Source organism: Pseudopodoces humilis, chromosome 22, assembly GCF_049639895.1.
Source record: "Pseudopodoces humilis isolate 2021_Gansu_Grassland_sample_001 chromosome 22, ASM4963989v1, whole genome shotgun sequence".
NCBI lineage: Eukaryota > Metazoa > Chordata > Aves > Passeriformes > Paridae > Pseudopodoces > Pseudopodoces humilis.
In genome coordinates, this window is record NC_142221.1 from 8,672,618 (window position 1) to 8,695,527 (window position 22,910).

A 22,910-nucleotide genomic window follows, 5' to 3' on the forward strand; every position below is an offset into this window, starting at 1 on the left:
ATTAAAATTCCTTTAGGGAGCTTTTGCCGTGGGAAATCCAAGGAAGCAGTGACTCAGTCCCAGGGCAGGAGCTGGGAGCCATGGCCAAGCTGGCAGAGCTCACTTTGCAGCCATCCCCAGGGTGAGACACATCCCAAAATGCCACCAAACCTCTTTCCCAAGGGAATTTTTGGGGGGCAGGATGAGTACTCACCACTGGGCCGGGCTTGCCACCATCTCCCTTCGTTCCATCATCTCCAGCCAGTCCCTGTGGGGACATTGGGGGTTCAGAAAAAGCCCCTCACCACCATGTCCTTCACCTCTGTGGGGACTTTGAGCATCCTGTCCCACATCCCACGCTCAGCTGGCCAGGACAGCACTGGGAGCCACGTGGGAGTGAGCAGGATTCAGCAGCAGGAACAGGTTTTCCATGAGGCACCCCTGGGTGCTGGAAAGGGTCTGATATTGGGGGTTTAGGTACTGGGAGTTTGGGGTTTTAGGGTCAGTGCTGAGGCATGAGGTGTTAAACCCCCTCCTCATTTCTGAGCTCCCCAAGCTGGCCAGCAAAGGGACAAGAAATCCTTTGGGTTACACTGAAAATAGCAAAGAGCTGGGGAAGTCTTTGGCAACTCCCAGCTCTGCAACATTCCAGGCATCAGCACCTCGAATCCTGCAGCCCCAGCAGGTCCATCCACACCTCGTGGCCCTGGATCTCCCTGGGAAAGGAAGGGAAACAGCTCTGTCCGTGGAAAAACCCTTCCCTGCCTTGCTGGCTTTGGAGCTCAGGCAGCAAGGCAAGGAGTGTCCCTGTCACCAGCCTGCCCAGGACAGCCATGCAGCCACTCCCAGCACACTCCCAGCACATTCCCACCGGGAAAGCTTGGGAAGAGGCCAGAAAAGGGAGTTTCACCCAGAGATGAAGGATTGGATCCATCATCCCTCTGTACCTTCTCTCCCTCGGGACCGTCGAGCCCAGGAGGACCTCGGAGTCCTGTCCCCCCCTGTTGAGGGCACAAGCAGAGGGTCACTCAGCCCTGCCCAGTGCTCCCAGTCCCACAAGTGTCCCCTCACCAGGGCTGGGACAGGCTGAAAGGGAAGAGGGGACATGATCTGACTTACAGACCATCCTCTGGCTCCAGCAGGTCCTGCAGCTCCGGTGACACCGCCCTGGCCCTGGCACACACAGGGAGATGTGTTCCCAGCCCAGCAGGGGCTGGAATTTGGCTGGAGGCAGCATTACCCCAAACTGCCCCACAAACCCAAACCATCCTTTTGTGCCAACAAGACCCAATTTTGGTGTCATGCCTGTGAGACACGAATCTCCCTAATCTGACAATTCCTAGGATTTTCTGCAGCTCCCAGAGCCCAAGGTTTCCCACCAGGGGTGCGTCCCCTCCTTGGCACCCATCACTTTGGCCACCCAGCCCCAGCTGTACTTGCCAGCAAACCTTCTCGGCCCTTCTCTCCCTTCTGGCCTTTCCCTCCAATTTCCCCCGTGGCAGCTCCTGGACCGGGAATTCCAGGAAGGCCCCTGGGGCCAGGATTGCCCTGCTCAGGGATGGAGACAAGTGTCACCACAAAGAGGGAAAAGGAACAGCAATAAACGAGCACGGAGATGAGCTGTGTCACCCTCTGGCCGGGTGCCACAGAGAGCAGGTCACCCTGGGGTGCTCCTCAGCCATGGGGACACCCCTGTCCTGCTCTGTCCCCACCGTGGAGCAGCAGAGGTTGAGCAGGCCAGGGGTGTCCCCGAGGTGCTGGAAAAAGGGGCAGAGTTAGAGACACCCCTCACCTTCCGTCCCTGCAGTCCTGGCTCGCCTGGGTCTCCAGTGTCACCAGTGTCACCCTGCCCAGGGGGGAAATGCCCACATTGGACACGGCAGCTGCTCCCAGCCCCACCCCAGGGCGGGTTAAAAGCTGGGCTTTGATTTCCATGGGCTTTCCCACCCTCCCCTGGCTGGGATTTTGATGCTGGGTAAGGCATGGCCTCACCTCCTGTGCCGGGAGATCCCCCCAGCTGTGACCCCGCTCCCCCAAAACAGACACACAAAATGCTGAGCACACCTTGCCCAGCACGGGGACCCCCACAGCATCAACCCCCTGTTCCATGGGAGCATCCCAGGCTCCGTGGGGCAAAGCCATGGCATGGGCAGGGCCCAGAGGCAGCACCTTTCCCATTCCCATTCCCTGTGGGGACAGTCCCACACGTACCTCCTTCCCTTGCATCCCAGGCCGTCCCGGTGGCCCCTCTGTCCCCTCGTCCCCTGGCTCCCCAGGGCTCCCTCTGATGCCTGGAGCTCCACGGGTCCCTGGTTCTCCCTGGACAGGATTAAAATGAGCAGGATGATTCTTGGCTGCCTTTTCTAGCTCAGCCTGGATCTGCCCTCCATCATTTTCCATACTGGGAAAAACCCAATTTTCTTATGGGACCCCCCCCCTTGCCATGCCCAGCAATGTCAACCCCCAGGCATGAGGATGCTGGGGGGAGTTTCAAACACTTCCCATGAATTCAAGCACCTGTGTGACCCTGCAGGAGTGGGGTGAGCCCAGCACCACCCCCAGCACCCACCTGCTCACCCTTGGGCCCCAGCTGACCCTCTGCTCCCGGCGGTCCTGGTGGTCCCTGCGGAGGAAAGAAAAGCCCAGCCCTAGCACAGCTCATTGACCCAGCTGTAACCTTCCGGCTTTTTTGGGGATCAGCAGCCTCCTCCCATCCTTTCCCATCCCTAGAACAGGGAACTGGGGAGGGGGAGGCTGGAGCAGCCCCATCAGGGTGGGGACACCGTTCCCAGCTGTTGTACCTGCTCCCCATCCAGCCCACAGACTCCGGCTGCCCCGGCATCTCCCACCTCACCCTGCAGAGGACACAAAATCAGGACAAGCAGCCGTGGTGGTTCAGTTCCCCGAGCTGTAAATCCCCATCCCACGGGCTGGGGGCCAAACTGGGAGCAGTGCTGGTCCCCACAGCCCTGGGGAGGTCAGTGGGGCGAGCCCGAGGCTCTGGGCAGCTCCCCAGGACACCAAACCCTCTCCTGTCCTCACCTTCTCTCCTCTCATCCCTGCAGGTCCTTCACGTCCATGTGGACCTTCCCGGCCCTGGAAACAAACACCTCCATCAGCAGAGAGGCTTGGGCTGGACTCAGGAGCCTCTGCAGCTCCCGAGTGGGGTCTGGGATGTCCTGACACACCACACATCGCCACGGGAAGAGAACCCATGCTCCAGCTCCTCAAGCTCCCTGCAACAGCTTCCCTTTTCCTTCCTTGGGAAGCTTCCCTTCCTGCAGGTGCTTCAGGGGCTCCCCAAAGGTGCTGCTGCAGCAAAATCCTTAATCCCTGTCCTCCTGAGAGGATCAGTGGAGGGGCACTCACCGGGTACCCAGCTGGGCCAGCAGCACCAGCTGCTCCAGGAGCACCTCTCTCTCCACCCAAGCCAGGCTTCCCGGGAATGCCATCCAGCCCTCTTGTGCCAGGAACGCCCTGCAAGGCCAAAAAGCCCCTTAGACCCCCCAAAACACAGCTCTGGGAGGGCTAAGGCAGGGAAAACCCTGTGACTGATGCAGTTGGGTCACCTCGGGGTCCAAAGGTGCCACCTGCTCCAGGCCCCATCCCTGCAGGTGTAGGGCATTGCTGTCCCCACACCCCACTTGTCACCACCCCACACACGGGGTTCAGGCTGTTCCCTGCCCCACAGCCACCCCAGGGATGAAAATGGCCTGGAGTGGGCACCCATGTCCACGCTGTGGGACATCAGCCCAGCCCAGCACGGTGCAGCTCTGCACTTACAGGCAGCCCTGGGAGCCCTCGAGGACCTGGCTCACCCGTTCTGCCCTGGGAAAAGAAGGGTGTTCAGCAGTGTGTCCATGGAACGGGGGAACTGGGGTCAGGGTGAGGCTTGCCCAGAGAAATCCCCATGTCTTGGGACCATCTCAGGATCAGGACAGAGCCCAGCCAGCAGGGAGCAGGGCCAGGGTCCTGCCTGCTCCCAAAAAAGGGGTTTGGGATGGATCCATGGTGCAGGCAGCACAGGGGATGTACTGCAGGTCACACCTCCACCCAGAGGGATCGGAGCAGCCAGGAATACAGGGAGCAAGGAGAGCCCTACCTGGGAGCCGGGAGCACCACGGGGACCAGGGGGACCTGGCAGGGCCTGGGGGACAAGAGCACCACCAGTGACCCAGCCCTGGCTGAGCTGGACTGTCAGAAGTTCCCCACGGCAAAGATTTCCCATTTTTCCCATTCCCAGACCTTGCTTGGTGCTTTCCAGGGGGCTGGAGCTGCCCGGAACAGCCGCAAACAGCGCTTACCTTTGGACCAGCTTTTCCTGGAAATCCTGGTGGACCTTGAGCTCCCCTTTCTCCCTGTCAGGGGGCAAGAAAGATTTCCTTTCCCCTGTATGTTTTAATGCAAAAACCTCTTTAAAAAGCACAAGGAAACAAACAAAACCCAGCTCTTAGAACAATCCAGAGGTGTTTGGGCAGAGGAGGTGCTAGAGTGGGAGACAGATCCAGCTGTTCTCCTTCCACCATGGCTGATGGAGACTGTGGACACCTCCAAACCCATCCATTGGGTTCAAAACTCATCCCAAAAATGCTTCCAATGCTTCCAGTGCTGGAGTGGGTGTCCCGTGCCTACCTTGTCTCCCCTGCGTCCCAACCTCCCGCGGTCTCCAGCAGGTCCTGGATAGCCCTGGGAAGAGCTCGGGGTCAGGAGGCAGCTGGGGCTGCCTGGCATCTCGGTATTTTTGGGAGAAGGTGGCTGAGGGAAAGGCAGGAGCCCTGGGAGGATGGTGAGTGCCCAGCTGGAGGCCGCTGCAGCCTCCTCCCAGTCCGGCCACCACCGTGTCCCCTCCGTGTCCCCTCCGTCACTTACATGGATGCCCACAGGTCCTTGTGGCCCCTCCAAGCCCGGCTTCCCAGGCAGCCCCTGCCAGGCAAAACAAGGGAATCAGCAAACCCTGGGCTGCAGCCAGGCACCCTCCCTTCCTCAGGGATCCCACGGGATGTGAGGAGCCCTTGGGACGAGTCCATGGGATCCCCCCAGGTCTCCCCACGGCAGCTCAGAGCCTCTGGGGCTGTTCACCACCATCACTCCCCAGCCAGCCCCCCCAAACCCCAGTTCTCACCTTTGGGCCCAAGGAACCCAGGTCTCCATCAGGTCCAGGCTTTCCTGGCGAGCCCTTTGGGATTATTTTGGGAGGTGTCAGTCAAAGGCTGAGAGGAGACGAGCCCCACCGAGCCCCCAGTGCTGCCCCTGAGCTCATGGCCAGGGGTCACAGGGGGCAAACTCCGCCACTGTGGCTGGTGCTGGTGGCTCCTGCACAGCAGTCCCCATGGCCGACACCAGGGAAGGTGACAATCCTTGCTCTCAGCATCCTCTGAGTGCCAGCTCTCAGGGAGGAGCTGTTCCAGGTCTCCATCCCACATCACTGAGCTGGAAGGGACCCCCAGGATCACCCAGCCCAGCTCCCAGCCCTGCCCAGACCCCCCCAACATCCCAGCCTGGGCATCCCTGGAGCTCTGGCAGCCTCGGGGCCGTGCCCATTCCCTGGGGAGCCTGGGCAGTGCCAGCAGCCTCCCCCTGAACCTGTGCCACCCTCTGCCCCTGGGATCTCCTGCCAGGACCCACAGCCAGCTCCTGCTCAGCCATGCAGGGTTTCCATGAGCTGCCATTTCCCATGGACACCCTGCTAGGCTCAGGGAGGCTGCACAGTTCCTGGAGCAGCCTGGTTCCTTGCTTGGAATGATTCTTCTCTTCCTTAGCCCCCAGTTATTTCCACCACTGAGGTTTTTTAATGTCTTTGATCAACCAGGTAAGATCAGGCCCTACAGATGTCCTGATTCCCAAGGAAAGTCCCACATTCCTCAGCAGCAGCACCAGCCCCACTGACGTCCCACCAAGGAAAACACACAATTCATGCAGAGGAACATTTCTGGTTTTCCTTACTATGGATCCAGGAGTTCCAGCGTGCCCACGGCCCCCTGGCAAACCAGCAAATCCCTGGAGGAAAGGGCAGCAGAGGAGCCATGGAGGGAAGGCAGGAGAGGAGCATGGAGAGACTCAGCCCCACCCAAGGCACAGGTGAAGGGCCCAGCCTGACTGAGGGGCTTTTCCTTAAAATCCAGCTCCTGGATTCCTCATGGAATCACTGTGGCTGTGTGTGGACAGACACAACACCCACCCACGGATACTCTGTGATGCTGGCAGCACTCAGGTGTGTCTCTGACCCAGTTTTCATCCTCTCTTTTGAGGAAAATGCCAGATTTTTATTTTTTAATTGTTTCTTTAAAATTAAAGAACAAAGATAAATATATGAAATCCTACAGAAGGGAAAACCTGCTGCCAGCCCGGTCTTGCTGCTGGATCTGTTCAGGATAGCAGTGCCAGGGGTGGGAAATCCCACTGCCCTGTTCCCAATCCTTCTCCCCTCAGCAGGATTCCCAGAGGAGCATCCTCCAGCTGCTCTTGCTCCACCCCATCCCATGGACCTATTTGGAGGGACATTCCCAAAGGGATAAAGCTGAGCAGAGGGATGGAAGGCCAGAAATCAGCTCTACTCACCAGTGGTCCCCTCCTGCCTGGGCTGCCCACAATCCCTGGGTGGCCCTGCAGGACGAGGATGAGGATGAGGATGGGGAGGCAGAACAGCCTCTCCCAGTCCCCATCGTGGCAAAGTCAATGGAATCAAGGTCTTGTCCCACGTGGCCATGGGGAAGGGTCCCTGTGGGCTCAGCTGTCCCTGTCCACACCTCCCAGCACCCTGTCCCCAGCCAAGTACAGATGTAGGATGGGAACCTGTGTACCAGGCTTTCCTTCAGCACCCTCCGCTCCCGGCACGCCCCGCAAGCCCTGCAAGGAGAATTTTGTCTCAGGGTGGCCCCACCAAGGGCTCCTCCAGCCCCAGAGCCTCCCTGAGGGTGACAATGTGGGACATCAGCGGTGGCACTGCCTGGCGTGTGTGGGGCTGTGGGTTCATCCCTGCACAGCTCGTCCCACAGCAGCTCCATCCCACCTCGGGATGGGAAATAACATCCCTGTGGGATGTCTCCGCTGGGTTTTCCCTCCTCCTGCCCCAGCTATTTATTCCTGGCTCCTTCACCAGCCACAGCTCCGAATAACAGAGCTTCCTTAGAAAGTTCTTCCCTGGAATTTTCTGTGCTCTGTCCAGGAGGAAGTCGTGGCTTTGGGCAGATGATTTGTCAAAGTGCAACGTGCCACAGGCTGAGCTGCTCATCTTTTCTTGTGCAAATTCCCGACCCTCTGATCTGGCCACATCCCAGGATGCTGCTCCCATGTCCCAGAGCCAAGAGCTCCACGTGGCAGCACAGGGACGTGGGATATCCTCCACTTACGGGCAGTCCAGGGACTCCAACCAGCCCACGCTGCCCCACACGGCCCTGGAAAACACCAGGAATCACCAAACCATCCACCTGCCCGCGGCAAAGCTGCGGACTTGGAGGGAAATCTTGTGCCTGAAGGATGTGCTCTGCCCCAGCACATCCCAAGCCAAGGGATGTTTCAATCCAGGGTTGTTTCAATCCCCCACAGCCAAAGATCCAACCCCAAATTCCAGCACCCCGTTACTTACCCGGGCTCCCCGTGGTCCTGGGGCTCCCTTGGGGCCATCAGGTCCTTGGCATCCCTAAAATCCACACAGAGGAAAATACAGGCATTGCAAATCTGTAGGGGCAGGTCAGGGGGATGCCATGGATGGGGAGGGGGCCAAGGGTCTGGAGACCCTGCCCAGGATGGGACCCTGGCAGGGTGGGCACATCCCTGTTTTCCATGCAAGGAAGTGGGCAGCCCATGGGAAAGCAGCAAATTCTGGCACTGACCTTGGGTCCCTCGCTGCTGTTCAGCCCTGCTGGGCCAATCTGGCCTTCTTCCCCCTGCCAGGAGAGAGGGGAGGAATCATCCAGGGAAAACACAGCCTCTGGTCCCAGGGGAGTCACCAGCCTGCTGCTGCTTGAGGGAAAAACACTGCGAGTGTGACCAGAGGTGACGTCAATTAATGTCACCAGTTGAGCTTTGCTGGGAATGAGGACTTCTCCCATCCCCCAGCGTTAAAAAAACAGGCAGAAAGAAAAATCCTAACAGTTTGGTGTGGCCCAAAGCGACACAGTTGGATATTTTTGTTTCCTGGTGGACAAATTAAAGGCAATTCCAAGGAGTGCTGTGCCAAGGCTCCTGCCTGCTCCAGCCCCAGCAGCGCTGGGAGGGTGGACAAGGCAGGGAGATGATTCCTGCTGCATCCCCATCCCCTGCAGGGATGGGAGGTGCTGTTATTCACCCTGAAGAGCAAAAGAGCAGATCCAGGAAGGTTTCCCAAAAGCCTTGGGAGTGGGAAGTCATCCCCTGCAGAGTGGAAAGCTGGGTGGGAAAATAATCTTCCTTTTCCTGGGAAGCTGGGAATTACCAGAGATCAGCAGGAGGGATCCCTTAGGAGACACCCCATAAATCAGCACTGCCCCGTGTGGCCCCTCAGGGCTGTCCCCGTGCTGTGACACAGGTCACAACACCTGGGCTGTTCCCCTGGGACACCCCAGCCCAGCTGTGGCACTCACATCTGGTCCCCGCGGCCCTGCCGCCCCTCGGGGGCCGGGGAAGCCCTGCAAGCCCCCCTGGCCCCGGCTTCCTGGAGCGCCTTTTGCTCCTTGTGCTCCTCGTGGGCCCTTGGAGGAATAAAACACAGAATGTGACAAAGCAGGGACAGCAATTCCCTGATCCACGGGCAGGAATTCCCCCGGAGAACCCATCACTGGTGTGGGTGAACCCCAAACCCTCCTCCCCCAGCACGCCCGCGGCACCAGGCACGGGGAGATGCGTTTTTTAAACAGCCAAAGCCAGACTGAAGCACAGATGAGGTGGTGGGATCAGCACAAAACTGCTGCCACAGCCCCCAAAACCCAGCAGGGTCCTCGGGCAGCCTCACCCACCCAGCCAGGGCTGGGTAAAGCACATCTGGACAAGCCAGGGAGCAGCTGGAGGCACCACAGCCTTGGGAATTGGTACCTTGCCTCCTTTGGACCCCAAATCTCCCTTGGCTCCAGCCGGACCTCGGCAGCCCTGCAAGAGCAGCAGCAGTGGAGGTTACACTGGGGAACCCCTGGGATCTGATTCTGGCACCAAATAAAGGGAATTTTGCCCTGTTCCAGTCAGGGATTTCCTCAGGATGGGCCTTTCAGACATTCTAGATCTGCTCCTCATGGTGGGGAGGCTCCAGGGCTTTTGGGTTCAACCCTCCCCACACCAACCCCATCTCTGGTGGCATCTCTGGCTCCACCAAAACAATGACAAATACCTTCAGGCCAAAGCATTCCCCCTCCCCTGAGCCTCCCAAAGACTGGTGAACCCTTAGGACACTCCCAAGGCTGAAAGTTTCTCTTATTACAGCAAAAGGAGCCCAAGCTCAGCTCTGCCTTCCCAAACAGCTCTGCCACCTATTCAAACATCAAGTCCAAGCACACGGAGCTGCAGCTTTGGGCTGCTCTGCCACGGCTCTCCTGCTTCCAAAGCAGGGATCCCATGGATGCCAGCACTCACCCGCTCTCCTTGGATGCCTTTTGCACCTGGCAGGCCCAAAAAACCCTTCAGAGAGAGGAGAGAGAGTGCAAGTTAAAAAAGAAAAGCACAAAGGGAAGTATTGCATGTGCTCCTGGAGGTGACAACCCCTCCTCAGAGTTCAGGGATGGGATGGTAAAAGGGAGGCACCAGTTTGGCACTGTTGGTTGCTTTGATGCCCCAGTGGGATTTGTTCCCCCAAAAGGGACCAGAAGAGTCACAAACCCTCCCAAGGCTGGCCCTAAGGTCAGGGTGAGGTCCTTGTTTGGCTCCAAAATGCATCCCCCACATCCCACCCTGCACCCACATCCCAGCTCTGGGGGTCGGGGTCCCAGGACACGGGAAAGGGACACCTGGGCCAGGCAGGAGGATGGTCCCAAGCCTTTGGAAAGGGCAGCTGAGTGCCCAAACCCCTTGGGAAAAGGGTGCCCCAGGGAAGGGATGGGCAGGGCTGGGTTGTCTCTGCTGATAAATCCATAGGGAAAGAATGAAAATCGAGGTCCCTGAAAGCAGGAGGGTCAGAGGAGCTCTGGGGATGATGAGTGTGGCCACAGGGAAGTGGCTGACCTGTGGGAAGCCGGGGGAAACAAATCCCTGCAGGATTTTATGGGGCTGTCAGGGGGAAGATGAGAGCACCCCACATCCAACCACCCCCTTCCCATGCACTTACCCCAGGGCCCTCCAGTCCCAGCTGTCCCCTCAGCCCGGGGGCACCATCTGTACCCTGCAAGGGGAACCCTGGAATCACAGACTGGAGGGACCCCCAGGATCACCCAGCCCTGCCCAGACCCCCCAACATCCCAGCCTGGGCATCCCTGGAGCTCTGGCAGCCTCGGGGCCGTGCCCATTCCCTGGGGAGCCTGGGCAGTGCCAGCAGCCTCTGGGGGAAGAACCTTGCCCTGATGTGCAGCCTGAGCCTGGCCTGGCCCAGCTCCAGCCGTTCCCTGCCTGCTGTCCCTGTCCCTGAGGGCTCCCATCAGAGCACCCAACCCCTCCCCAGCGTGCCCAGGGTCCTGCAGGTGGAATCTGGGAGATCAGCTGGAAGTGCTCCTCCCTCTCCCTTCCAAAAACAGAAACAGGGACCCTCTCAACCCCCTGTTGTCAGATTCCTGCAGGGAAATCCTTCCAACCTGGGCTTCATCCCCACCAAAGTCCAGAAAAACGCTCTTACTGTGTCTCCTTTGGGACCAGCGGATCCCTCCAGCCCTGCTGGACCCTGGGAAGAGCAAAGACAGGGGGAGGTTGGGAAGAAGGGGGAGGTTGGGAAGAAGGGGGAGGTGTTTCCCTCTCTGGATCAGACCCCGGTCCACAGGAACCTGCCCAGCCCCCAGGAGCTGCCTCACACCTCACAATGTCCCCACCAGGTCCCACCCACCCACTCCTGGTGGGCCACAAGGACCCCCGAGGTCAGGGATTTCACATCCAAAGTTCATGGGGGACAAATCCCAGCAGCTCCTGGAAGAGAACTGGGGGGATGACAGCACCCACTCACCTGAGAGCCCCTGGGGCCGGGGGGGCCACGTCTGCCCTGCAGGCCCTGGGGTCCCTGCAGAGGGGGGGACAGGGGGCTGCCATTAGGATCAAATCCCGGCAGGGCTCTCCTGGGAATTCCCAGCCGCTGAGGAGCTGCAGAGTTCCCAGCTCATGGCACACGGAAAGGATTCCCAGCCCTGAGCCAGCAGCTTTTGGGGTGGGTTGGGATCACATCCCAGCTGCAGGAGGCCAGGCCAGGTGAGCCCTGGACACCCCCCATGCCGGGACACCCCATCCCAGGATCTCCTACCTTGGGGCCACGGGGGCCGGGCATCCCAGGAGGACCCAACTCCCCCTGTGGAGAGAGCAGGGCACGGGCGGGGTGAGCACAGCAACCCCAAAATCCCAACAAACAGAGGATGGGGACCGGGCCACACGCACCTGAGAGCCATTGATGCCTCGGCATCCCACGGATCCCGGCTGGCCGGGCTCTCCCTGCAAGGCAGGACCCCCCTCAGCCCCACAGCCCCACAGGGGAGGGGGGACAGCCACTTCTGAGCATCCCCGGGCTACTGGGGGTGCTGGAGTGCTTTCCTGGTGAGTTTTAACACCACTGCTCCTTTGGCAATCCTCCTCCCGCTACCAGGGATGGTTTTAACCAAATGCAGCATTTTTAGGTGTTCAGAGCATTTTAAGCTCTGCTGTCTGAACAAACCCCTGAGACTCACCATGGGACCAGCAGGGCCCGGGGGACCCACTGAGCCACCTTCTCCCTGCAGCAGGAGAGAAAAGAAATGCCATTTTTTGCTTTGGTTCTCTCCTTCACCCCAAATCCCCCTTTTTCTCCACATCATTTTTTCACATTTCTTCACATCAGCTGTTTGATGCCCCCTCGGACATTTGCTGACCAACCCCAGCTCCATTTCACATTGGAGAATGCATCCATTCACCACCAAACCACTTGCATTTTCCTTTAAAATCCTTTTCCAACCCTTTCCTGGACAGGACGTCTCCCAGTTGTGTGGGAGCACTGAGCAGCCTGGAAAAACCAGTGCTGCCAGCCTGGGATTCATCTCAGCTGGAGGTGGCCACCGAAAATAAATCCCAAAATGCTCTAGGAAAGCTCATTTCCCTTCATTTATCCTCATTCCCAGGCAGAACAGGGATGGGAAATGCTGGAGGCATGGATGTAAATCCCTCCTCAAGACCCCTCTTCCCAGTGGGAATCCCCGGCTCCTGCAGCCCTTTGGGTGCGCAGAGAAGGTGAATCCACTCACCTCTGGTCCTGCAGGGCCCTGGAAGCCCATGACGCCCTTCAGCCCCACCATCCCCTGAGAGAGAAGCCGGGAATGAGGTGTCAGCACCCCGAGGTGGCTCTGCCTCCGTCCCCTCCCTCACAGCAGGGGCAGGGACAACACAGAGGCCAAAGCCGGGAGAACGTGGGGACATTGATGAGAGGGACAGGGCAGGAGGGGCTGAGACAGCTCCAGCTCCCCAGGTAACTCACCTGGAGGCCAGCAGCACCCCAAGTAACTCACCTGGAGGCCAGCAGCTCCCCAGGTAACTCACCTGGAGGCCAGCAGCTCCCCAGGTAACTCACCTGGAGGCCAGCAGCACCCCAGGTAACTCAGCTGGAGGCCAGCAGCACCCCAAGTAACTCACCTGGAGGCCAGCAGCACCCCAGGTAACTCACCTGGAGGCCAGCAGCTCCCCAGGTAACTCACCTGGAGGCCAGCAGCACCCCAGGTAACTCACCTGGAGGCCAGCAGCACCCCAAGTAACTCACCTGGAGGCCAGCAGCACCCCAAGTAACTCACCTGGAGGCCAGCAGCACCTGGCAGCCCATTCTCTCCCTTCACCCCCTGGAAAAGCCAAGAGCAGCCTGAGCAATGGAGGAGAGCAGGGCCTGGGGGGCTGTGGCAGGGAGGGAGAGACCCCTGCCCACCCTGGCAGGGCTGTGAAGGGCAGGGACAGCCACCCTCACCTTCACTCCCTTCTCTCCTTTGTCCCCAGCTGGTCCAGGGTCTCCCAAGAAACCCTGAAATGGAACAAGGATGAAATGGGAACAAGGATGAGCCCCAGCTGGGCCACCAGGAGTTAAAGTGCGCCTGGAGGGACACAGCCAGGGTGGGACAGCAGGGTGGGGACCCTCAAGGTTGTGTTAAATGGGGCAAAGCCTGGCTGCTGTCCCTCCCTGCAGCTCCTGTTGCACCGTGTCACCCACAGCAGTGACACGGGGCTGGCACAGGGCTCTGCACAGGCAGGAGGGCACCAAGGGTGGCCCAGAACATCTGATAACCCACGTGGGACCGCAGCTTCAGAGAGAAGAAATGAGGTCTCAAATCCGCCAGCATGATCAGAGCCTGGAGGAGCCCAAAAATCTCCTGGGCAGCTCTAAAACTTTTGGCCTTAAGAAGACAAATCGATGGGAAAATTAAAAAATTAAAGGGCGGCAAAGCACCAGTGTTCACTTTTTTATGGACATTTTCCATCCCAGGGAGGGGCTGCAGGAGCTGTGCTGGTACCAGTGAAAGCAGTAATGAAAGGTGCTGGTGTTTGGCACCAGGAGCACGGGCTGGGGCTGGCACTTCACACTGTGCAAGCCAGAGCCAACTCACCTCCTCTCCCTTGTCCCCAGCCAGCCCTCGGTCACCCTGGAAGCCCTGGAGGCCCTGGGGAGAGGGAGGAAGGAGCAGAGCAGGCACTGAGGAACTGCCCAGCACCTCCCACCCGTGTCCACCCTGCTCCCCAGCAGCTGCTGAGAGCCCCAAGCTTCCCAGCACCATCCCTGACCTCTAAACCCACCCTGAGAAAGCTCCCAAGGTCAGGGGCGTTGCCTGGAATCCCCAGGGATTGCTGCCAGGGCTGTGGAAAAGGGCAGGGACCAAGGAAGCAGATTCCTGGATTGAACAGTCTCCAGGCATTCTGGAATTAATCTAATTTCCTGGTCACCCTCCAGGTTTTGAGCCCTCGAGGGCTCGGAGCACTGTGGTCTAGTGGAGGGTGTCACTGCCCATGGCACGGGGTGGACTGAGATGATTTTCCAGCCCAAGCCGTTCCATGATTTGCAGTTTTTTCCCACGAGGAGATCCAGGTGCAGCAGCCCAGCCCTGGTGCTGAGACCCACCACACCCAGGAGCTGCAGCTCTGCTTATCCCAGCCCCTTAATCCACAACTCTTTTATTCCTGGGAAACCGAAACCTCGAGGCACCAATCCAGGCATGCCTGCTTTGGGGGCTGAGGAGAAATATTCTGAAGGAGGCAAGAGAAGGAAGAACATCCTTCCTTCTGATCCTGACCATGCCCTGGCCCTGCCGCTCACCTGCTCCCCTGGCAGCCCCCACGGCCCAGGTTTGCCATCCAAGCCAGGGAAACCATCGGAGCCGGGGTATCCCACACGCCCTGGCAAGCCCTGGAGCCCGGGTTCCCCCTGGGGAAATAAATCCAAGCACAGAAAATTTAAAAATCCACATTATGAAAGCAGCAAATGAAACTCTGAGCTCTGCCTGCCTCTGGCTCCTGGAGCTGGGGAAAAGCTCCCTGCATCCAGGGCCTGCAAGTGTTGGGCACGTGGATCTTTCCAGGGTCTCCACCAAAACCCTGGGATAGTTGGGGGCAGGGGTTGTACAGCAGGAAGCAACACGGAGGGCAGGGAAGAAGCAATCCAGTGAGAGAAGGTCGAGGGAAAGCTCCTGCATCAGCTCCTGATCCTTTCCCACATGCAGGAGCCAGAGCAGATCCATCTCAGGATCCACCACCAGCTCAAGCTTCAGGGCAATCCTGAATTCAGGCAGGCTGAAGAGCAGCGTGGAGCAGAGCTCCAGCAATCTGGGAGAGTGGGACAGGGCTCTCCTTTCCCTGTACCCACAGGGACCTGAGCTGGGCACTCCCAGGGGAAATGGGATCCCATCAGGGATCCCCACGGAGGGGCACAGGCAGAGCTCACCCATCCCATCCAGAGCTGGGGTTTCTGGAGGGGGACAAAAGGACTTTGGGACAGGGCATCACCTGGAGCAGCAGCCAGAGGGGCTGTGCTGGCTGTGACTGAGCCATCCCTGGTGCTGCAGGCACAGGAGGAGCAGCAGCAGAGTGACTTCGTGCAGAGCCACCCCTGCCTGGCACAGCAGCGGCTGGGAGGGGACCAGGACATTGATGCCATCACCTCCAAACCATTCCCAAACTGTCCCCAGCCCTGGCACGACTCTGCCTCGCTCAGCCAGGGGCTGATCCAACAGGGGCAGGGTTCCTGAGGGTCCCAGGGCAGCCCTGAGGGCACGTTTAGCCTTTCCAAAGTGTGCCCACACCCCCCCAGCCCTCACTCACCGTGTACCCCCGCTGGCCTTTCTCCCCCGGCTCTCCCGGCGCTCCGCAGGGTCCCTGTGCACAAACAGGGGTTGAGTCCCCCAGGGTGACCCCCAGGGTGTCCCCCAGGGTGTCCCCCCATTCTGTCCCGAGCCCTGTGGAGGCTGGGAGGACAAGCAGCAGTGCCCAGAGGTGACCTTGGGAAGGGCAGAGTGGGAGAATTCGCATCCCTGGCACCCCCACTGTGCCAAGGTCTGTGCCCAGGGCAGGGCTGGAGCCAGCAGCAGATCCATTTCTCCACTGCTTTGGTTCCTGATGGGATGTCAGGACAGGGAATTTTCCCTTCCTCTCCTTTGCCTTATGGCCAGATGTGGGGCAAGCATCACCCAGCAGTGCCAGGGTGGTGGGCATGGCCCCAGGACAGACCGGCCCCACACAAATCCTGCCCTTCCCTGCCTTGTTTTTGTGCCTCCTGGAGGGATCCACATGGTCCCTTCCCCAAAAACAAGGGCTGGAACCTGATGCCCCAGGAAATGAAGCCAGTCCAGATCAGCTGGCAGAGACAGAGGGGCTGCAGCTGCCAGGAAACCCTGGGAGTTGGATATCAAACATCCCGGGTTTCAGTGGGAAGCAGACAAGAAATCCATTAGGCTGCTTTGAAACCCAATCCCAAAGCCCCTAATTACAGCCACAGCCTGAAAGTGTCCCCAGGTTAACCAGGGTGGCAGCAGGGCCACCAAGGGGACAGCAGGGCTTTTGTACTTACAGGTGCTCCTGTTTTCCCAGGATGTCCTGGGGGCCCAGGAGCTCCAGGTTTTCTCTGAAAGAAAAAAAACCAAAAAAACACAAAACCAAAAGATTGGTAAAACTCAAGTGCTTGGAGCAAGGAGAACTCAGCTGCCAAGGGAAAGTCCAAACACAAAGTGACCAAAGTGGCACTCACCGGCCAGCCCGCGTGCAGGAGTTGGTAAAATGATGATTGCTGAAAGAAAAATGAGGGGGAAAAAAGTAAAATGTTAAAAAAAGAAATAATCCCAAATCCCTTTTTGCTGGCTTTAAGGACCTTCTCCTTGCCTTGGGAAGATGCAGCAGTAGTCACCTTTAATTCATTTATTTATTTCATGGTCTGTGCATGCAAGGGATGGGAGGAAGGACAATCTGAGGGTGTGGGAAATAAGGAACTACTTTGCTAGAAAATTCGGCAGAGAGGCCACTTCTCCTGGGGTTTGGTGAAATTCAGCTCCCCCATGAATTCCCTGCAGCCCTGGGACACCAGAAACATTTGGAATATGGAAAGGTAGGAAATGTGGTGGTGGTGAGCACGGGGACTGTCAGATTTTGGTCTAAAATCAGCTGCAGTTTGCCCTAGGAGGGGAATCTCCTCCAGCCTCTGGAAAACCCAGAGGAGCAGATGCTCAGTAGGTTTTCCTCTTACTGCTCCCAGCAGCCACCCTCTGCAGTCACCCCATGGCCATCCTCACCCTGTGCCACCCCCTGCAGTCACCCCATGGCCATCCTCACCCTGTGCCACCCTCTGCAGTCACCCCATGGCCATCCTCACCCTGTGCCACCCTCTGCAGTCACCCCATGGCCATCCTCACCCTGTGCCACCCCCTGCAGTCATCCCCTGGCCATCCTCACCCTGTGCCACCCTCTGCAGTCACCCCATGGCCATCCTCACCCTGTGCCACCCTCTGCAGTCACCCCATGGCCATCCTCACCCTGTGCCACCCCCACCATGGCAGATGCCAACCCTGCAGTAGCAGCACATCCCTAAAAGTTCCCTCTTTCTCTCTTGGATCATTTTTTTCTTTCCCTCTGAGGCTCCCAGGCACCATTCCCCAGCCTGGGTACTGGGCTGGGAGAAAGGATAAAAGGAAAGGACTCTGGTGCTGCAGATGAAGCTCTCCAATAACTGTGGGAGCTCCAGTTCTCCTTCCCAGGGTTCTGGGACTTCCCCACTGCTGAAGCCAATTCCTGAACAAGCCAGCAGCAGTTCCTGCCCCTCCAGCCACACCAGACACCTCCTTGGCAAAGCCAACGTCTGTCAACACATCGGGAACACAAACACAGGACAGGGGCTTGGGCTGGAACCACAGTGGCCTTGAGCTGCTTTTCCTTAACTCCCAGTAACAACAAAGGCTTTTTTTCCATGGGAAAGGAGAGGGAGAGGCTGCTGAGCACCACAACAGCCACAGCTGCTCTGGGACAGTCACCACAAACAGCCCCTTGTTTTCCCAGCCCATCCTCCTGCAGTGTCCCTGAGCCTGAGGGGCGGCTTCCTTGCCCTGCAATTCCAAAGGCTGAGCCAACAACAAACCCCAGGATACCCCAAATCCCCCAAAGCACAGGGATCTGCTCCGTGGGAGCTGTGGGGCTGCAGGCACAGCCAGCCCCATCCCCAGAGCAGCCAGTTCCACCCCGGCCTTATCTCAGCAGAGATTAACAAATCCCAGCCCAGGGCTCTGTGTTTTCCTGCTGCTGCCAGGGTCGCAGACACAATGGCCCTGCGTGGCTTTGGGGTGACCCTCGGCCCCCTGGCAGCCTCCCCCTGAGCCTGGCACTGGGCCAGCCCTGCTGGGACCAGGGACAGAGCCCAGGGACAGGGGACAGGGACAGAGCCCAGGGACAGGGTCAGCACAGGGGACAGCACAGCCCAGGGGACAGAACAGAGCCCAGGGGATGTGATGGATGGACCATGGGAGGCCAAAATGTCCTGGTCAGTCACAGGCGACAGAGGGACAGGGCAGCTGATCCCATTCCACCCACAGTGAGCTGCACCTCTCTCCCTGGCATCTCCCCTCCACCCCACATCCCACCCAACAATGAGGAACCTCAGCCATGGCAAATCCTCCCATCCCATCCCATCCCATCCCATCCCATCCCATCCCATCCCATCCCATCCCATCCCATCCCATCCCATCCCATCCCAGGGGTGCAGGGAGCTGCTGGGGAGGTGTGAGTGCAGCTCTTGTCACTGTAACTCACCGTGAACGACTGCCAGTCCTCCCTGGAGTTCCTCCAGAGGACGATGGTGGGGACACCAGGGATGCCGGCAGGGCCAGGGTCACCTGGGGGGCCCGTCCGCCCCATGGCCCCAGGGTATCCCTGAGGAGACAGAGGCAGCTCCTTAAAACCAGCGTGGATTTAGGCTCAGCACAGGCTGGACACAGGCTCAGAGCAGGGTCAGGGTCTGGGCAGGGAGGGCAGCCTGGGTCTGCAGGGCTGGAGGACAAATGTCCCCGCAAGGTGATTTCATGGATGTGAAACGGGGCTGGGATTTGGGACGTTCCGGTGTCCCTCCTCCAGTGAGCTGAGCTGAAGCTGCTCCATCTCCCACTGAGTGCTCCAAGGGAAGGGAGCAGCTTGTGCAGGCAGCTCAGTCACAGAATCCTGGAATATCCTGAGCAGGGAGGGACCCCCAGGATCACCCAGCCCTGCCCAGACCCCCCAACATCCCAGCCTGGGCATCCCTGGAGCTCTGGCAGCCTCGGGGCCGTGCCCATTCCCTGGGGAGCCTGGGCAGTGCCAGCAGCCTCTGGGGGAAGAACCTTGCCCTGATGTGCAGCCTGAGCCTGGCCTGGCCCAGCTCCAGCCGTTCCCTGCCTGCTGTCCCTGTCCCAGAGCAGAGAGCGGAGCTGCCCCTCGGGAGGAGCTGCAGCCCCCGGGGAGCTCTGCCCTCAGTCTGCTCCAGCTGAACAATCCCAGTGCCCTCAGCTGCTCCTCATGGGCCCCTCCAGACCCTTCCCATCCTCCTGGCCTTCTCTGAACGCTCTCAAATAACTTAATGTCCTTTTTTATAACCTGGTGCCCAAAACTGCCCCTGAACTCGAGGTGAAATCCTGAGCTTGGGTTTAAAGTACCAACTAAACCCAGTTCCTTCCTCTTCCAAACCCACCCTGGCAGCTTCAGGAGCTCCCACCACCCTCTGGATGAATAAAAACTCCCAAACCAACCCAAACCATGGGTGGTGTTTGCCCCACACCCCACACTGGACGTGTCTCTGTTTTTCTGGGTACTCACTTTGTCTCCTTTGGGTCCCACCAGTCCCCGCCTGCCAGGACAGCCCTGAAAGGCAAAGGAGGAGAGCTGTGACCCCAAAAGGGAGATCCCACAATGATTGAGTGACCAAGCAAGGACTGAAATGGCTGGTTCAGAGCAAACCAGCAGCTCCAAGTCCCCAAGAAATATCCCAAAAACCAGAGTGGGGTGGGAAGAGCCCCCGGGTTTGGCTGCTCCTGCCCTGGCACCTGAACTGTGAGAACATCTCCTGACACAGGGGGAGGACAGGCAGTGTCTTAGCAGAAAAAAAAAAAAAAAATCCTAAAATTGAATCATATCCACACCCCAACAGGTGTTTGGACAAGGATAAAAATATCTGCTGCTTTTAAGTGGTGGGAGATGTGATCTGGGTAAAAATGCACATTTTGGCCAAGGGCTGACCCCACTTCAGGGCTCAGCAAGGCATCTGTGTGAGCAGGAACAGCCAGGTGGGAGATCCTGGCCTTTTGGGATGCCAACAATTCCCTGTCAGGTGTTACCTGACAGCTTCAGTTCCAGGCACCAGCTTTGTTCTGAGCCCAAGGTCCCCAGATGTGAGCCCACACAGCTCCGTGGCTCAGCTGCCTCTCCCCGGGGCCCCAGAGCCCCCCTGCCCTCCTGGGAGAAGCAGCAGGACAGCAGGGAGGGCTGGGGACACATCCTGTGGCTCTGGCCATGGACCTCACATTGTCATGGATTCATGCAGGACTGAGCTTCTGCCCTACACAGAATCCCAGCCTGGTTTGGGTGGGAAGGGACCTTAAATCCCATCCCATCCACCCCAGCCATGGCAGGGACACCTCCCACCATCCCAGGCTGCTCCAATCCCATCCAACCTGGCCTTGGGCACTGCCAGGGATCCAGGGACACCCTGAGCCAGGGCCTGCCCACCCTCAAAGATTTTTCCTTAATATCCCATCTAAACCTGCTCTTTTTCCATGGAAAGCCATTCCCCTTGTCCTGTCACTCCATGCCCTTAAGAGCCCTTCTCCATCGTTCCTGTCGGCTCCCCAGCTCCTGGAGCTGGCACAGAGCTCTGCTGCCGGTGTTTCCATGCAGGATCCTCAGGACCAAGGACACAAATCCCATCTCCAGCCTTTCTCCAGGAGAGGAAAGCGGTTCTCCCCAGCTGGGTCCCTCCTGCCGGCTGACAGCCGGGCTGTCAAACGTCATGACGTTTCCTCTGCTCCTGGGATTTTTTCAGCCTCCAGCATCTGTTCCTTTTGCCATTTCCTTCTATTTTTTGCAGGCAAGAGCTGCAGCAGCAAGGAGGTGGCTTGAGGGGGAAGTTAGCAGTCCTAAATTTAAACCAAGCCTGGCTCAGGGATGATGGATTTAGTGCCAGGTCCCTCAAACCATGGAAATGGCCCTGCAGGATCCCACTGAGCCCACAACTTCCACAGGGATGGAAGGAAAAGGGAAGAGAAGGTGCCCAGGGTCACTTCAATGGGGAAATAAAAGGAAATTTTCTAAAGAAATTGTGAAGAAAATGGAACCAAATGAGGGGAATAATTTTAGCAGAATAAACAAACAGAGAAAAATATTTCAAAACATTTTTCATCTACTTCTCAATGAAGACAAGACTCCTCTAAAGCTTTTTCTATTTCAAATTGACATTTTTTTTTACAATTTTCCTTTTTTTTATCCTCAATGAAGACGTGACTCCTCTAAAGCTTTCTCTAGTCTAAATTTACCTTTTTTTTTTTTTTCTACATTTCCCTTTTTTCATCCTCTACAATGAATGATTTGAAAACCAGTCAGAACTTATTACAAGATAAATTCAGCGCTCTGCTTTGAACCAGATGAATTTGGGGGTGGAAAAGCCAAAGCCAGCGATGCCAGTTGTATCCATGGGTGGATGGCAGGGGTTTGTGTGAGGACTGGAGGAGATGGTTTGGTCCCCTCTGATCCCCTCAGCCTAATTCTGGGCTGGAGCAGTGGGAAATAAAAACCCACAGTGTGATTAAATGATTTGAGACCATTTCTAGAGCAAGGAGGACAAGAGAATCATCTGTTGTCCAGTTTTCAGTGAAGTTTCTCCAGGAATATCAAAAACCTTTTCACAAGGTCAATGCACAGCCCCACTGTGCCTGCACAGGGAGGGTTCCCACCCTGGAGAACTTTCCCCACCCTGGAGAAGTTTCCCATCTGGGGAAGTTTTCCCATCCTGGAGATGTTTCTCCATCCTGGAGAAGTTTTTCCATCCTGGAGAAGTTTCCCCATCCTGGAGAAGTTTGTCCATCCTGGAGAAAATTTCCCACCCTGGAGAAGTTTCTCATCCTGGAGAAGTTTCCCATCCTGGAGAAGTTTCCCATCTGGGGAAGTCTTCCCACCCTGGGGACGTCTCCCCACCCTGGGAAAGGTTTCCCACCCTGGGAAAGGTTTCCCATCCTGGGAAAGGTTTCCCACTCTGGGAAAGGTTTCCCATCCTGGGGAAGGTTTCCCATCCTGGGGAAGGTTTCCCACTCTGGGGAAGGTTTCCCACTCTGGGGAAGGTTTCCCATCCTGGGGAAGGTTTCCCACTCTGGGGAAGGTTTCCCATCCTGGGGAAGGTTTCCCACCCTGGGGAAGGTTTCCCACCCTGGGGAAGGTTTCCCACCCTGGGGAAGGTTTTCCTGTGCAGTTTCTCCTGTCTCACCATCCTTTTCCCATCCTCCCTCCCTCCTCCGCTCACCGGCAGCCCCGGAGGTCCCGGCAGCCCTGGTGGTCCTGGCTTCACACAGCCCTGGTGTGCCAGCCACAATCCAGGATGTCCCGCTCCAGGAGGATTCTCCAGCGCTGCCCCTGCCCTCAGGGAACCTTTGGGGACGTTTCCTTTGGGAGCAGCCCCCCGGTGAGGCGATGGGGACACCTTGGTGAAGGGCTCCAGGCGAGGTTTGCCGGCCGGGAGCCGCCGCCGTGTGCCCGTGTCCCCTGACAGCTTCTCCGTGGTGACGTTCTCCTCCTGGGGCTCCGAGCCACGCTCCTTCTTGGCTGCTCGGGGAGGCTTGATGGAGGCTCCTGGGTGGGTGAAGCACTGTCAGATTCCCAGAAATTGTAATGGAGAAAAAGAAGGAAAATCCTGGACTCACCTGAGCTTCTCCTGAGCACCGGCCTGCCGGGGCCGGTGATTTTATTGTAGGTGGAGTTCAGCAGCTCAAAGCCTTCATCCTCAATGGAAAGGCTGCCCTCCTCCTCCCCCTCAGCTGATGGCATGTCCTGAGCAGAGAGGGAAGGCAGGGCACTCCCATCAGGCTGGAGGTTGAGGGTCCCCTGGGCATCCTCCCATGGCCAAGGTGGCCCCGGCGCCAAATCCGAACTGGTGAGTCTGGAGTCCTGAAAAAGGAGAAGAGGAAAAAAATGAAGTTTGAAGAATTCACTTACTTTTTCCCCCCTTTCCTGCTCGGTGGGCTGCCCAGGGGGGTGGTGGAGTCACCAGCCCTGGGAGTAACCAAGGGACGACTGGATGTAGCACTCAGTGCTGTGCTCTGGGTGACAAGGTGGGAATTGGTCACAGGTTGGACTCGATGACCTTGGAGGTCCTTTCTAACCTTAATGATTCTATAATTCCTCATTTC

The 22,910-nt window shown here is 58.1% G+C and overlaps 1 protein-coding gene across 1 annotated transcript in view; it reads right to left on the bottom strand.

Annotated features, from left to right (window-relative positions):
* LOC106628384 (uncharacterized) overlaps positions 1-22,910 on the bottom strand; it is a 61,148-nt gene that overhangs the window by 7,518 nt on the left and 30,720 nt on the right. Inside the window, exons 7-50 of the mRNA XM_088065958.1 lie at positions 22,425-22,668; positions 22,028-22,353; positions 19,336-19,380; positions 18,301-18,420; positions 16,256-16,294; positions 16,079-16,132; positions 15,334-15,387; positions 14,333-14,440; positions 13,629-13,682; positions 12,995-13,048; positions 12,828-12,872; positions 12,288-12,341; positions 11,739-11,783; positions 11,452-11,505; positions 11,321-11,365; positions 11,030-11,083; positions 10,709-10,753; positions 10,208-10,261; positions 9,520-9,564; positions 8,989-9,042; positions 8,541-8,648; positions 7,812-7,865; positions 7,565-7,618; positions 7,329-7,373; positions 6,772-6,825; positions 6,538-6,582; positions 5,923-5,976; positions 5,102-5,155; positions 4,849-4,902; positions 4,612-4,665; positions 4,284-4,337; positions 4,082-4,126; positions 3,763-3,807; positions 3,349-3,456; positions 3,022-3,075; positions 2,781-2,834; positions 2,549-2,602; positions 2,191-2,298; positions 1,772-1,825; positions 1,420-1,527; positions 1,099-1,152; positions 927-980; positions 642-695; positions 194-247 (exon numbers count right to left, since the gene is read on the bottom strand). Coding sequence (XP_087922084.1) covers positions 194-247; positions 642-695; positions 927-980; positions 1,099-1,152; positions 1,420-1,527; positions 1,772-1,825; positions 2,191-2,298; positions 2,549-2,602; positions 2,781-2,834; positions 3,022-3,075; positions 3,349-3,456; positions 3,763-3,807; positions 4,082-4,126; positions 4,284-4,337; positions 4,612-4,665; positions 4,849-4,902; positions 5,102-5,155; positions 5,923-5,976; positions 6,538-6,582; positions 6,772-6,825; positions 7,329-7,373; positions 7,565-7,618; positions 7,812-7,865; positions 8,541-8,648; positions 8,989-9,042; positions 9,520-9,564; positions 10,208-10,261; positions 10,709-10,753; positions 11,030-11,083; positions 11,321-11,365; positions 11,452-11,505; positions 11,739-11,783; positions 12,288-12,341; positions 12,828-12,872; positions 12,995-13,048; positions 13,629-13,682; positions 14,333-14,440; positions 15,334-15,387; positions 16,079-16,132; positions 16,256-16,294; positions 18,301-18,420; positions 19,336-19,380; positions 22,028-22,353; positions 22,425-22,668 — 3,069 coding nt within the window. The remainder of the gene's footprint in view (positions 1-193; positions 248-641; positions 696-926; positions 981-1,098; positions 1,153-1,419; positions 1,528-1,771; positions 1,826-2,190; positions 2,299-2,548; positions 2,603-2,780; positions 2,835-3,021; positions 3,076-3,348; positions 3,457-3,762; positions 3,808-4,081; positions 4,127-4,283; positions 4,338-4,611; positions 4,666-4,848; positions 4,903-5,101; positions 5,156-5,922; positions 5,977-6,537; positions 6,583-6,771; positions 6,826-7,328; positions 7,374-7,564; positions 7,619-7,811; positions 7,866-8,540; positions 8,649-8,988; positions 9,043-9,519; positions 9,565-10,207; positions 10,262-10,708; positions 10,754-11,029; positions 11,084-11,320; positions 11,366-11,451; positions 11,506-11,738; positions 11,784-12,287; positions 12,342-12,827; positions 12,873-12,994; positions 13,049-13,628; positions 13,683-14,332; positions 14,441-15,333; positions 15,388-16,078; positions 16,133-16,255; positions 16,295-18,300; positions 18,421-19,335; positions 19,381-22,027; positions 22,354-22,424; positions 22,669-22,910) is intronic.